Source organism: Zootoca vivipara, chromosome 9, assembly GCF_965207765.1.
Source record: "Zootoca vivipara chromosome 9, rZooViv2.hap1.1, whole genome shotgun sequence".
Taxonomy (NCBI): domain Eukaryota; kingdom Metazoa; phylum Chordata; class Lepidosauria; order Squamata; family Lacertidae; genus Zootoca; species Zootoca vivipara.
The window spans coordinates 54,264,236-54,277,531 of NC_142592.1; the positions used below are offsets into that span (position 1 = coordinate 54,264,236).

The 13,296-nt window shown below is 48.8% G+C and overlaps 1 protein-coding gene and 1 long non-coding RNA gene across 3 annotated transcripts in view; one reads left to right on the top strand and one right to left on the bottom strand.

Annotated features, from left to right (window-relative positions):
• The window catches only part of LOC148684640 (uncharacterized), a 28,430-nt gene extending 15,213 nt beyond the window's left edge, over positions 1-13,217 (top strand). The window contains exons 2-3 of one of the 2 annotated variants that reach the window (XR_015945903.1): positions 11,968-12,113; positions 13,086-13,217. This is a non-coding gene — a long non-coding RNA (uncharacterized LOC148684640). The remainder of the gene's footprint in view (positions 1-11,967; positions 12,114-13,085) is intronic. The other variant, XR_015945902.1, reaches the window with a different exon arrangement.
• LOC118090959 (sodium- and chloride-dependent GABA transporter 2) overlaps positions 1-13,296 on the bottom strand; it is a 46,371-nt gene that overhangs the window by 12,740 nt on the left and 20,335 nt on the right. Inside the window, exon 7 of the mRNA XM_035127395.3 lies at positions 905-1,039. Within this exon, the coding sequence (XP_034983286.1) occupies positions 905-1,039 (135 nt within the window). The remainder of the gene's footprint in view (positions 1-904; positions 1,040-13,296) is intronic.

The window sequence follows — 13,296 nt, forward strand, 5'->3', positions numbered from 1 at the left end:
CTGGAGATGGGGTGCAGTGTGGGGAGAGTCCCATGGTAGAGGTGGGGGCTTGTTGAGCTGAATACATAAAAGCTGGATTTTTCAGCCCTGCTTGATGAATGATGAGTCTTCATTTGGGGGGGCCACCGTGTTTGGAATCACAACCACCTTTGTTGCACAAGAGCATATAACAGAATTGCAACAGGGGTTGCAGCAAGGAGATTTCCTTGGGCAGGAAAAAAACCCAGAAAGAAAAACTGAGGCAATGGTGGGTTAATTGCTGTCATCCATGCAAATCCTGCATTTGTTGAAGAAATAAGAATAATAATACGGAGGTTCAGCCCTGGAGATCACCCCGTTTTCTTTGCAGAATTGTTTCATTGTCCACATATTCTGTATTGTTTGGGTAATTGCAGTGTTTTTGTTCACACAGCGGCCTTTGTTTGTTAGCACTTAGTGGCCTTGGCTTGTATTGCTCCACATATTTATAGCAACATCGTTCTTAATCGCAACTTTGCCTTTTTTGTTACCTCTATCGGGGTCACCCCCTCCTCTGCTTCTTGTCTGGTTCCGTGTAAGGCAAATTGGTATGTTCCTAAAAGGGTCATTGGCAGCAAGGTTATTAAAAATAAAAATAAAATTCTGATGAGATTTTCTGCAGAAAGGATAAATCCAAGTTAAACGGGGGGAAGGGGGGGTTTAAAGGCTGCCATTTTGATGCCAGTGAATGCAGCAGGTGCTGCAAACAACTTGCATACATGAGCAGCATCAATCCCACAACTCACACCTGTCGGGAAGCATCCTTAAAAGGAGACAAAGAAAAAAGAAACGTAAAGCAAGCAGGTTGTGGGGGGGGGGAATAAGAGAAATTTGCAAAAGGGATACATGAGGATAAGGAAGCCTCTCTTTGCTTCTCTCAGCTTACCTGGGGATCACTGAGCCGAGTGAGGTCTGGGTAAAGGTAGAAGAGGATCCCTTTAGATGCCCCGGGAAGGGAGACACCCCTGATCAGCAAAACTACCAGCATGAGGTATGGGAACGTAGCAGTGAAGTACACCACCTGCAAGAGGACAAAACGCAGTCACAGCATCAGCAGCTTGCTGCGAAGAACAGCTGGGTTAGTCAGACAGGTGGCGGGAACTTCGAGTAAACCTACAGCGAAGCCTGCTTAGCCTTCAAACATTATAAGGGATGGGATGGTGGAAGCAAGGAAGGAACGTGCTCCACCTGAAAGCTCACTGCGATGGAGACTTTGCCGTCGCAGCTGGACACTTCTGTTTATCCAGGCCTCATGTCAAAGCTGCAAATGTGGTACAGTGGTTAGAATGCTGGACTAGAACCTGGGAGACCAGGGTTCAAATCCCTCATCAGACACAAAACTCACTGGGTGACCCAGGGCCAGTCACTGTCTCTCACAGTCTAACCTTAATCACAGGCTTGCTGTGAGAATAATCTGGAAGGAAAACGTAGGATATAAAGGCAACAAATAACAACAAATAGGTCACTCTACAAATTTTGCTGTTGTTCAGGTGTAATAGAATACATAGAAGTGACAGCTAAGAATACAAATTGAGAATGCAAAAAGGTAAGGTGACTTGGGAGGGCTCAAATGCATCCTGGATGACCCAGATATTAGAGGATTTTTCCTTATTCCAGCTGCCCCACATCTCCATGTAGCAGCTCACAGATCTGAAATGTCATTTCCTGGTACATTAATATTCCCTATGAAGATCATGAGAATATACACGGATACAAAACACATTATTAAATAGAATATATGACTGCAGCAGCACTTGACTGCAATATGTATCCAAACAATTAATAAACAAATGCAATTGGATTTTTATTCTGTTTCTCCATTCTAACTATAGCAAGTATTTAACTGCTTATAAAAACAAAGGGCACTGGATCCAATCTCCAATACTCAACCCTGACCATTTTAACTGCCACTAACTTAACTGAGAACACCAACTTATTTGCTGAATGAAGGAATCGGAGGTTTCTGAACTTCTGGGCGAATCTTTTTGTTCAATATTTTTTCCATCTCAAGATCGCTAAGATCCAAGCTAAAACAAAACAACAGTTCAGGTGAAAACTGAATACCCTGTTTCCCCTATTTTAAGACGTAGTCATAAAATAAGCCATAGCAGGATTTTAAAGCATTCAAGGAATATAAGCCATACCCTGAAAATAAGACATAGTGATAGGCACAGCAGCAATGCCGGCCGCAGCAGGAGGAGGAAAAAAATAAGACATCCCCTGAAAATAAGCCAGTGTGTGTGTGTGTGTGTGTGTGTGTGTGTGTGTTGTTGTTGTTGTTGTTGTTGTTGTTGTTGTTTGAGGAAAAATAAATATAAGACGGTGTCTTATTTTGGGAGACGGGTATATCAATGAGGACTCGAAAACAAAAGCATAGTCTGTCCCCCCTGCCTTGCTTTATTTGGTTCTGGAGATAATCCAAATGGAAATTTCCCTCTTACTTATTTCTGAATTGAAACAACAGGGTTGGAACAGAGTTTGCGGGTCACCTAAGTTGAAGTGCCTGCCACAGCAGGCTTCCCTGCCATCACATTGAATCAAGGGAGAGGGGGAGGGAGGCAGCTATTGAATATTGTTACAGGCCACCCCAATCCCTGCCAAGCCACGCATGGGATTCCAGGGGTTTTGGCCCTCAAGCAGGGTCTGTGCTCCATTGGACATTTGAAGATGCAGCAGAGGCTGTCATACCTTTAAGAAATATGGTTTATTCACATATTTGCATTTGAATTTAGACAGAGGGAGTCCAGATCTCACAGCATGTCAGGGACTGGCTAAGGTGGAATCTCCACACATATTAAAACCGTTCTGAAAATGCTTTCCCCCCCTCCCCCAAAAAAGTGTTTTTAAAAAAATACATTGAATTTTCCATAGGGCTCATCATCGCCATCTAGCGCCACATTGTATATTGCACTTAAAACGTTTTATTTGCAGCTGTATAGCTGAATCCGTGGCTGGATCTAGACACATCAAAGAAGCGTTTCAGTTAAACGCGTTGTAAATTTAAACAGGGGAAACAGGTAGAGAAAACAGGACTCCACAGCGCCATCTGGTGGCACAATGTTATATCGCATATACAATGCATATCAATCGCTTTTTCTTTACCAATCTAGCTGAGTCCCTAGATAACAGGAGTGGTACCAGATGGGGAAGCCCCAAGGGAAGCCCCAGTTGAGGAAGGCTCAGAGCCCAGGGATTGGTGGTGGGACACTAAGGAGTACTCAGAAGGAGGATGGCAGGAGCAATGGTTGGATGCTGAAGAAGAGACAGGCTGTAGTGATCAAGGATTGATTGATTGATTGATTGATTGATTGATTGATTTAAATAACTCGCCCTTCCTCCAAGGAACCCAGGCTGGCAAACAGATGCACAATTTTAAAAGCACACAGTTATTTAACCTACTTGTAGGTTTGTCAGTCAAATAGTAGACATAAGAATCTAACAACTTCCAGTGGTGACACTGATCACAGAACACAAATTAATGTCTTTCCTAGAACATAAAAACTGGGTTTGAAAAGAGAGAGAGAGAGAGAGAGAGAGAGAGAGAGAGAGAGAGAGAGAGAGAGAGAGAGAGAACTAGTGTGATGCAGTGGTCAGGCAGCTGGACTGGGGAGATCCAGGTTCAAGTTCCTACTTAGGCATGAGGGGATTTTGGCCCAGTCACACTCTTTCAGCTGAACCTACCTCACAAGGTGGTTTGTGAGGATAAAAAAAATGGGAGGGGGAAACTTTTTATTTACACTTCTGTAAGCTCCTTGGAGGAAATGTAATAAATAAGCAAAATAAGTAAGGAAGAATCCTAGCCATGGTCTTCCTCTGCATCTGCATTTCTCCTTTTAAAAAAAACACATACAATATCAACAGCAAAACAACCAGCTTTTATATTTATTTGGATTTGCAGTTTGTAACCTAGAAACAGCATAAATCCCTCCTAAGCTGAACCTTTCTCCCCAAAGACAAAGGCAGGACTCATTAATGCTCTCACCCAGTAGAATACAGACAGAAACAACAACAAAAATTCGCCTCCTAGTCTGCTTATTAAAAAAATGATAATAATGAAGGCATGTGGAAGTCAAATTCACTGAGATTTAGGGTTGGGGAAAGAATTTTGTTTTAGTGTGGCATTTTAAAGATGAAGTCACTTTCCAAAACAATATGTGAACCGAAACACACCCATCCTTTAAACCTAGTGCCCACATGTAAGGTATACCCACACCAGTGTCCTAGTCATTTTTTCTTCCCAAAATTCTGGTATGTGTGTGTATGCTTGCACTCTTGGGCTACCTAACAGAGACATTCAGCGCTCTCATCAAACTACAATTCACTAGATTCTTTGAGGGAGAGCCAAGGGGGTCGAAAGCATGACTAAAATTGTTATAGATGTTGCATACATATGCTCAGAGCCATTCATTCCCAGTCCAATTATTCATTATGAATTTTCCTCATGGCGAAAGGGGCTTGCTCAGTGCTCCTATGGAACTGGCTCCCCCCAAACCATGGGCAAACACCTTCTTCCTCTAACATTTATCTGATGGAAATAGGGACGTCCCATTCCATAATAATAATCTTACTATTTCTATCCCACACATCTTACTGGGTTGCCCCAGCCACTCTGGGCAGCTTCTAACAAATATAGAAACATAATAAAACATTTTTTTAAACTTCCTATTACAGGATTGCCTTCAGATGGCTCGAGGGTCAGACAACTCCATACCCTCCAACATTTCTCCAATGAAAATAGGGACATCCTAAGGAAAAGTGGGACATTCTGGGATCAAATCAGAAACCAGGATGGCTTCTCTAAACCAGGGCCATCCCTGGAAAATAGGGACGCTTGGAGGGTCTGCGTATGTGAACTCATGTAGGGAGTGGAGGTTTCTATCAATGCCCAGACTCTGCACCTTTCAAATCCCATCTGAGCACCAGGCGAGCACACACCTGCTTAGCTGCAACGACAAAGCCTTTTCCCAACTCCTACAAGAATTTGTGATGGGATTGTGCACCTAAAAACAGCAAAATATTTGCTCCGGTGTAAATGACTGGCCCAAATCCAACCATTGTTGGTTCAATGAAATGATAGCAGATGTTCGGCTTAGTTGTGACCTCTGCCCCCCCCCCAACCCGCCCATGCATTTTTAAAGCACTGTTCACACTGACTTGACTATGAAAAAGCCAACTGCGATCAAAGACATTGTGCTTTGACTCACGTTGTTTTATAACAGATATGATTTTGTTTGGATCTGGTCCATGCATCATCAGTGCCAAATTATTCCATCCATGGCATTGAAGAGGACAAAATATCAACTTTTGTGTTTCCTGTAGCACTGACAAGCTTATGCATCTGCTCAGTGCATGAAGCTCCTGCTCTGGTGGAATGGAAAAAGCCAGCAGTCACATCACAGACAATGATGGCACCTCTCCAAAACACTAACATCTGTCTCTGGCCTAAGACAGCCACTTAGAGCAGGATGTAGGGATGTGGGAGAAGTCCATTCGCCCCTTCTCATGCAGGCAGTTTTGTGGGCGGGCCCCAGGCCTCCTCTGTGAACCGGCCTATTGCAGGCCAGAGCATCCCTCCTGCCACCAAATTGGCCAATGGCGACAAGAATTAGAGTGTGTTACCCTGGGCATGGGACCAACTGACCAATAGCAGCGCTTGGCCCTGTGTTAAGGGCAAAGGTAAATTCCCAGTCTGCTGGGCCTTCGGCCTCTATTTGCAGTTCTCCAGCCAAATAATGTGTACAAAAATGCAAATATTAGGATAAGTTGTGCATATTCATGAAATAACCGCATTATATCAAGGGAAAATGTTTTGCAAAAAATGTGTGTTATTAGGCAAAATTGCATTACAACCATGTCTTATTAGGAAGAATACTGAAATATACTCGGAGTCGAGAGTGAATTTCATGCTCTTTATTCAGCTCATATTCATCAAGGAGAAGAAGAGAAGACGAATGGCTCTTTTCCCAAAACCATCTGCTTATATACATTATTTACACAATGGGCCTTGCGTGATTGGCTACTTCAGGGCTACACCTGTGGGCCAATTATATTGTGGATTGACTTCTGCCTGCAGCCTGATTGGCTGCTCCTACAGGCCAATCAGGTAGCAGATTCACTTCTGCCAGCCGCCTGATTGGCTGCTCCAGCAGGCCAATCAGGTTGCGGATTCACTTCCACCTGGAGTTGGATTGGGTAGCTCCCGCTGATTCTGAATCCTATTGTTCTAGGATTCAGCTCAGTACATAACACCCCTCCCCTCTAAGTTCCAGTCCTGCCCGGGAAGTTGCATTCATAGTCCCCAAGGTCTGCTGGCCGCCTCCGTGTGCGTTGTGGCCTGGGGTGTTCCTTGGTCAGGGGTTCTGGTTCTGGCTCGTGTTCCGAGGCTGCTGGCTGTGCCGGGGCTGTCTGGTCTGGCGCCACTGAACCACTAGGTTGTGACTCTGGTTCCGGTGTCCTTCCAGCCTCGGGGCGCCCCTCTGTGCCTACTGCTTCTGCTTCCCCTGCCCACCCCTCTCGCTCTACAGGCCTCACTGCCCTGCTGTCCCCTTGGGGCCCCTCTGTCCCGCTCTCCTCCCGGGTTCCTCCTGGGAATCGTCGCCGTAGCTGGTCGCAGTGGCGGCGCCAACATTGCCCCCCTTCCGTTAGTACCTCGTACGACACGGGACCGGTCACCTTGGTGACTGTGGCGGGTACCCATGCTGGGCCTGCCCCAAAATTCTTTGCATACACTGGGTCCTGGGCCACAAATGTCCGGGGGTTCCTGCCTTTCCCCTCCACTACCTCATCCTGAGCTCTGTCGGGGTGAAGTCGGTCCAGTCTAGTTGCAAGGCGCCGGCCCATGAGTAGTTCAGCTGGGCTCCGGCCCGTCGTTGTGCTTGGGGTGCTGTGCTGTGCTAGAAGAAATGCGGCAAGGCGATATTCCCAGTCCCCTTGTGTTATGCGGCGGAGGCTGTCCTTGGTGGTCCGCACCATGCGCTCCGCTTGGCCATTGGTGGCAGGGTGGAATGGTGCTGAGCGGATGTGGCGGATGGCGTTCTGCGCTGTGAAGGTCTGGAACTCCTCTGACGTGAATGCGGTTCCATTGTCCGAGACGAGGGTGTCAGGGAGCCCGTGGGTTGCAAACAGCTTACGTAGTACCCGGATGGCTGCCGCCGTAGAAGTGGACGGTACCAGTGCGACCTCCAGCCATTTGGTGTAGGAATCCACCACTATGAAGAATGTTTTTCCCTGGAAGGGGCCAGCGAAGTCCACGTGCAAGCGTGACCATGGATGTCGGGCGGACTCCCAGGGCTGGACTGGGGCCCTTGGGGGATCCGGGCGGGATTCTTGGCAGGTCTGGCAGTGTTGGACCCAGGCCTCTATCTCTCTGTCAATCCCCGGCCACCACACATAACTCCTGGCAAGGGCCTTCATCCTCACTACCCCTGGGTGTGTCTCGTGTAGGGCTGTGAGGACCCTTTTGCGGAGGGGCTGGGGAACAACGACCCTGCTTCCCCATAACAGGCACCCCTTGTGGGCCGACAGTTCATGTTTGCGGTTTGTGTAGCCAGCGAATTCTGGCCCGGGGCTGCTGCTGGGCCATCCTCGCCACACCCAGTCCAGGACCCGGGAGATGACCCTATCTTTTGTGGAATGGTGCGCAACTTCTTGTGCCTGAATGGGTCGGTCGGGAAGCAGCTCCAGGGTCATAACCTCTTGCGCAGGCGCTGGGTCGGGGCCTGTTTCTGGTAGTGGTAGCCTGCTGAGTGCGTCTGCGTGGCCCATCGCCTTCCCAGGGCGGTGGATTAGTGCATACTGGTAGCCGGCAAGGAAAATTGACCACCTGAGGACACGTGGAGACAACACTTGGGGGGTCTGCTTCTCGGGGGCAAACAGGCCAAGCAACGGCTTGTGGTCAGTCACTATGGTAAAGGGCCGCCCGTACAAGAAATCATGGAATTTTTTTACGCCCTTCACGCTTGCCACACCCTCCTTGTCAATCTGTGAGTAGTTTCGTTCGGCTGCAGCAAGCGTCTGGGAGAAGTATGCCACCGGCACCTCTCTTCCATCCGGGAGTTGGTGTCCCAGGACAGCGCCGATGCCATAGGGAGAGGCGTCGCATGCCAGCACCACTGGCAGCCTCTCGTCGAAGTGTGCCAAGACCGAGTTCGAGACGAGCAAGTCCTTGACTGCCTGGAATGCGGCCCTTTGTCGCTGGCCCCACACCCAAGGGGCCCTTTTATCTAGGAGTCTGTGTAGGGGCTCCGCTACCACTGCCTTATGGGGAAGGAAGGCATGGTAAAAGTTCAATAGTCCCAAGAATGACTGAAGTTCGGGCTTGCTCTTGGGCGCTGGGGCCTCACAAATGGCCCGTACCTTGTCACCGGTTGGATGGACCCCTTCTGCGTCCACCTTAAATCCCAGAAAGTCCACCTGCGGCACTCCCAGTAAACACTTTTCCCGCTTCACCTTGAGGCCCGCCGTCTGGAAACGGTGCAGGACGGAACGGAGGCGGTCCTCAAATTCCTCTGGTGTGGGCCCGGCGATCAGTACATCATCGAAGAAGGGGGTGACGCCAGGAATCCCTTTAAGGAGAGAGTCCATTAGATTCTGGAATATGCCTGGTGCCACGCTAACGCCAAATTGCAGCCGCTTTACTCTGAATGCCCCTCTGTGCGTCACAATCGTCTGAGCCTCTGCTGTGGCTTCGTCCACAGGCAACTGTTGATACGCTTGGGCCAAGTCCAGTTTGCCAAAGATTTTTGACCCAGCCAGGGTGGCGAGGACATGGCTGACCACTGGCACTGGGTATGCATGGGCCGTGAGAGCCTTGTTTATGGTGCATTTGTAGTCTGCACAGATGCGGACCGAACCGTTAGGCTTGACGGGTGTGACAATTGGAGTTTCCCAGGGGGCGTTGGGCACCGGCTCCAGCACTCCTTGCTCCACGAGCCGGTCCAATTCCTCGTCTATGCGGGGTTTCAGGGCGAACGGGACCCGGCGGGCCTTGTGCCTGATGGGTCGTACAGCGGGGTCTAGCTGTAGGGCAATGGGGGGTCCTGTATATCGTCCCAATGCCCCATCGAAAACCCCTGGAAACTCTTTGCATATGGCGTCCACGTCCACTTGTAAGCTAGTGCGGTTCACCCCGGTAACGGCTAGCCCCAGAGGTCCAAACCATGCCAGTCCCAGTAAGCTAACGTAGGGGCCCTTAACTACCAGCAAGTCCAATTGTTGCTTTCGCCCTCGATATTGCACCCTGAAGGTCCCCACCCCCATTGTAGGGACCTTACGTTTCTGGAAGTCCCGGAGGGTGAATGGGGCCGGCCTTAGTTTGGGACCCCCATTAGGGCACAGTTCCCTTAATGTTCGGGCCGAGATTATGGATAGAGTTGAACCCGTGTCCAGCTCCATGCGGCATGGGGCTCCCTCTATCTGTACCTCTATATAAATTTTCTCTGTGCTGGGATGGGGCAACTGGAATACCTGGTAGTCCGTGATCTCCGTCGAGTTGCCTTGGTGCATGGTGCCGTGTGACCTGGGGCTCCTGGGTCGGTCATCTGATGCTTGTCGACGGGTGAGTCGAGCCCGACACACCCGGGCGATGTGTCCCAATTTTCTGCACTGCCTGCACTCTGCGTTGCGGAAACGACAGGTCCTCCTCTCGTGGTTCTCCCCGCAGCTTGCACAGTTCCCTCCTTCTCGTCGAGGCTGCTGTGGTGTGTGTGCTGCTTGAGTGCGCCGCTGTACTCGGTGTACTTCCTCCCTGTCAGATTCGGATTCGTCGGTGAGGTCTTCGTGGTAGACCCTCGGTTGGGATGGCGGGGCCGGTCGTGCCTCTTGCGTTGACCTCTCGGCGGCTTCGGTTGCCAGGGCTTCCTCCAGAGCAATCTGGAACGTGAGGTCTTTTTTGGCGTAGAGGCGTCGTTGCAACATCTCGTCCCTCAGGCCACCAACGAGGCGGTCACGAAGCATGTTCTCCAACTCTGAGAAGTTGCATAACCGGGCGGCTTGGCGGAGGGAGGTCACAAACCCAGTTACGGTTTCCCCTGGGGCTTGCCGCTTTGCGTAGAAGGCATTTCGGCAAGCTACCACCGAGGGCTGTGGTGAAAAGTGCTCCTTCAGCCGTTCCATTATTGTTTTGTAAGAGACGGTAGCGACATCTCTAGGTGCAAGGAGAGCCCGGGCAATTTCAAACGTCTCCTCTCCACAGACGCTGAAGAATGTCGCCCTCTTCATGGCATCGTTGGTGACTTCTTTCGCTTGCAGGAGGAAGTTGAAACGGGCGGCGTACCCTTCCCAGTCTCCTGATGCTGGTTTGAATGGCAAGAAGCTGCTGTCGGTTGCCATTCTGGGTTCCTTGGGTCCTGGAGCTGAAGCCTGGATGCACGGTGCGATGCAGCGGTGCAGCAGGTGGCGGTGCTGCGGTGCAGTGCGTGGTGGCGGTCAGCTCAGCAGGATCCCACCTTCGTCGCCAGTGAAATATACTCGGAGTCGAGAGTGAATTTCATGCTCTTTATTCAGCTCATATTCATCAAGGAGAAGAAGAGAAGACGAATGGCTCTTTTCCCAAAACCATCTGCTTATATACATTATTTACACAATGGGCCTTGCGTGATTGGCTACTTCAGGGCTACACCTGTGGGCCAATTATATTGTGGATTGACTTCTGCCTGCAGCCTGATTGGCTGCTCCTACAGGCCAATCAGGTAGCAGATTCACTTCTGCCAGCCGCCTGATTGGCTGCTCCAGCAGGCCAATCAGGTTGCGGATTCACTTCCACCTGGAGTTGGATTGGGTAGCTCCCGCTGATTCTGAATCCTATTGTTCTAGGATTCAGCTCAGTACATAACAAATACAGTGTTGAATTCTCACAATGACTTTTAAAGGAAAATGCAAAAACCATAGCCACTGGTTGTAAATCAGCTACGGAGAGGTAGTCATAACACAGACCAATGTTTCCCAAAGAAAGTGGGCTACAGGGAACACAGAATAAGCATCTGTGTACATGCCTTTAGAAAGGGTGTTTTTCCTGTCCTACCTTAATCCTTCCTTGACCTCTTGGGCCTTCAAAAGCTGTAAGAGAATACTTTCATCATGTTCATTTCCTCACACAACAGGAGCTCAGCATGTGTTGGGAAAGAAGACAAGCCATGGTTGTTTTTGGTCATTTGGAGCTCAATGAAAATTTAGTGTTTATCTTAATGAGCCAAAGTTTAAGAGATATTCCTAGATTATTTCCGGATTATTCCAGACAAGGAGATCCATTTGCACTCTATTATACTGACATAAAATATGAACACAGAGATTCCTCCCAAGGATGAAACAAGACAGCTGAAATGTTAAGGAGAAATTGGACAACAGATGTTAGCAGTGGGGAGGGAATGTGGAACAAAATGGAATTGTAGACATTTTAAGCATTGAATGGTAAATTTATAATTGCTGTTTCGTTTTTCCTGAATAGGGAAGAGCCATAGCTCAGTCCAGAGCATGTTGTGGCATTGCATATAGAAGGCTGTGGGACTGGTGGCCCAATAAAAGTTGTGGGACTACAACTTCCATCATCCCTGACCATTGTAATAATCTGGCCTGATTTGAAGGGAGTTATAATCCAACAACATCTAGGAGGGCCATAGATTACCCATATCTGTTCTAGTTAGTCATGAGCTACTTTTTCGTTACTAACAGTTGCTTATTTTACTTATTAAATATCTGCATGCCTCTCCATAGCAAAGTTCTCTGGGCAGTGTATCTAGGCAAAATGTAAACAGCCTCTCTCCATTCAGGGAATGTGTGCCGAAGACTTCACGTTTTCACAGTTTCCATTCTTAGATCTTCTCTTCGGAGTTTCTGTGTTGCATGCCAGCTTTGCTTTCAAATAGCATATGCTTTACAAGACATGGGGTTTTTTTCCCCCCACTACATCAGTTATCCATCAGCATGTTTGGTCTTATTTTTCTACATTCCAAGCAGGGCCAACCCAATACATTTTGCTGCCTGAGGCAAAACACAAGATGGCATCTCCTTCCTGATTCCATGTACGGAAGCCGTCCAGCCTGGCAGCTGACTGTCTGGAGATGGAGCAGCATCTTCTACCATGCCCAAAGAGCAACAAGGTAGAGCACCCAGCACACACATAGCAGCCCTCCATCGCCTTTCTTGAACTCTCTTCCCACTCCATTTGAGATCTGTTCCACACAGCACTTTCTTTCCAGAAAACAAAGTTATGGTCCTCTTCCCCAGCCCCATTTTCTCTAACACACACACTGTCTCCTGTTACCTCTCAATTAATTAAAGCCCCATTTTGCATGCCCCCTCCCCGTTCTTCAAACCACCACCCCCACCTTGCTCCATCTGCTCTTCCCACCCAGCATCCCACCTTCCTCCTCCTCCTTCTGAAAAGAGCGAGCAAACACAGAAGGGAAGAGGTGCTCACACTAGCCCTTCCGCTTGCCACGCAGCAAGGCAGCGGCATAGCGGCACGTCTAGGGGGAGAGCGCGCCATTGTGGGGCAGCTGAGGGGAAATGTTGCAACCTGTCGACTGAGAGCAGCAACTACAGCTCTGAACAAGGCCCTCCTTTTCCTCGCCACCTCAGCCTCCTGCTTTTTGCAATCCTCCTTTTAGTCATGGTTGCCTGCTTGCTCTCTCCACCCTCTATTTACTTTATTTCAAGATTTGAAAGGTGGGGAAAAGGTGCCAGTACTGCGTACCATTCAATAGCTCCAGAAAAAAAGCACTGTTTCCACACAACATGAGAACCAAGCCTTTAGTGTTTTGACCCCACCCTTTGGAATTCCCTCTCCTGAAGACCCCCATCTGCCAACAAGACTTTCAAGCAGAGAACGTTCACAGTCTGCGTCTGCATTGGAATTTTTAAGGTGTCCTTAGTGTTTCATCAGCTGCTGTTTGTTACCCTGGGAGGAAGGGCAGGATATACATTTAACAAACAAATAAACAAACAAACAAATCTCCATTTCATTATTGGGGGTGTTGTGGCAGCGGGGAGCTTGGTAGAAACCTGTTGATAACGCTCCGTCTCTCATCACAGTGTCAAGGCTCAGGGCAGACTCTCATTTCATTTTGCAGCGGAGGAAAATAATACGGAAACCTTTGCCACGCATGTGTTGATTCCTTCTGGCCTAATAACCACGCTGTGGTTTGCACCTTATCGGGAAAAGACGGTCTCCCCATGAAGATGATTTTGAAGTTTAAGAACAGATGGAAGTTCAGGCATTGCCTCCTGCCTACCACTATCTTTATATCTTCAAAAGAGGACCAGACAAATTCATGGAGACAG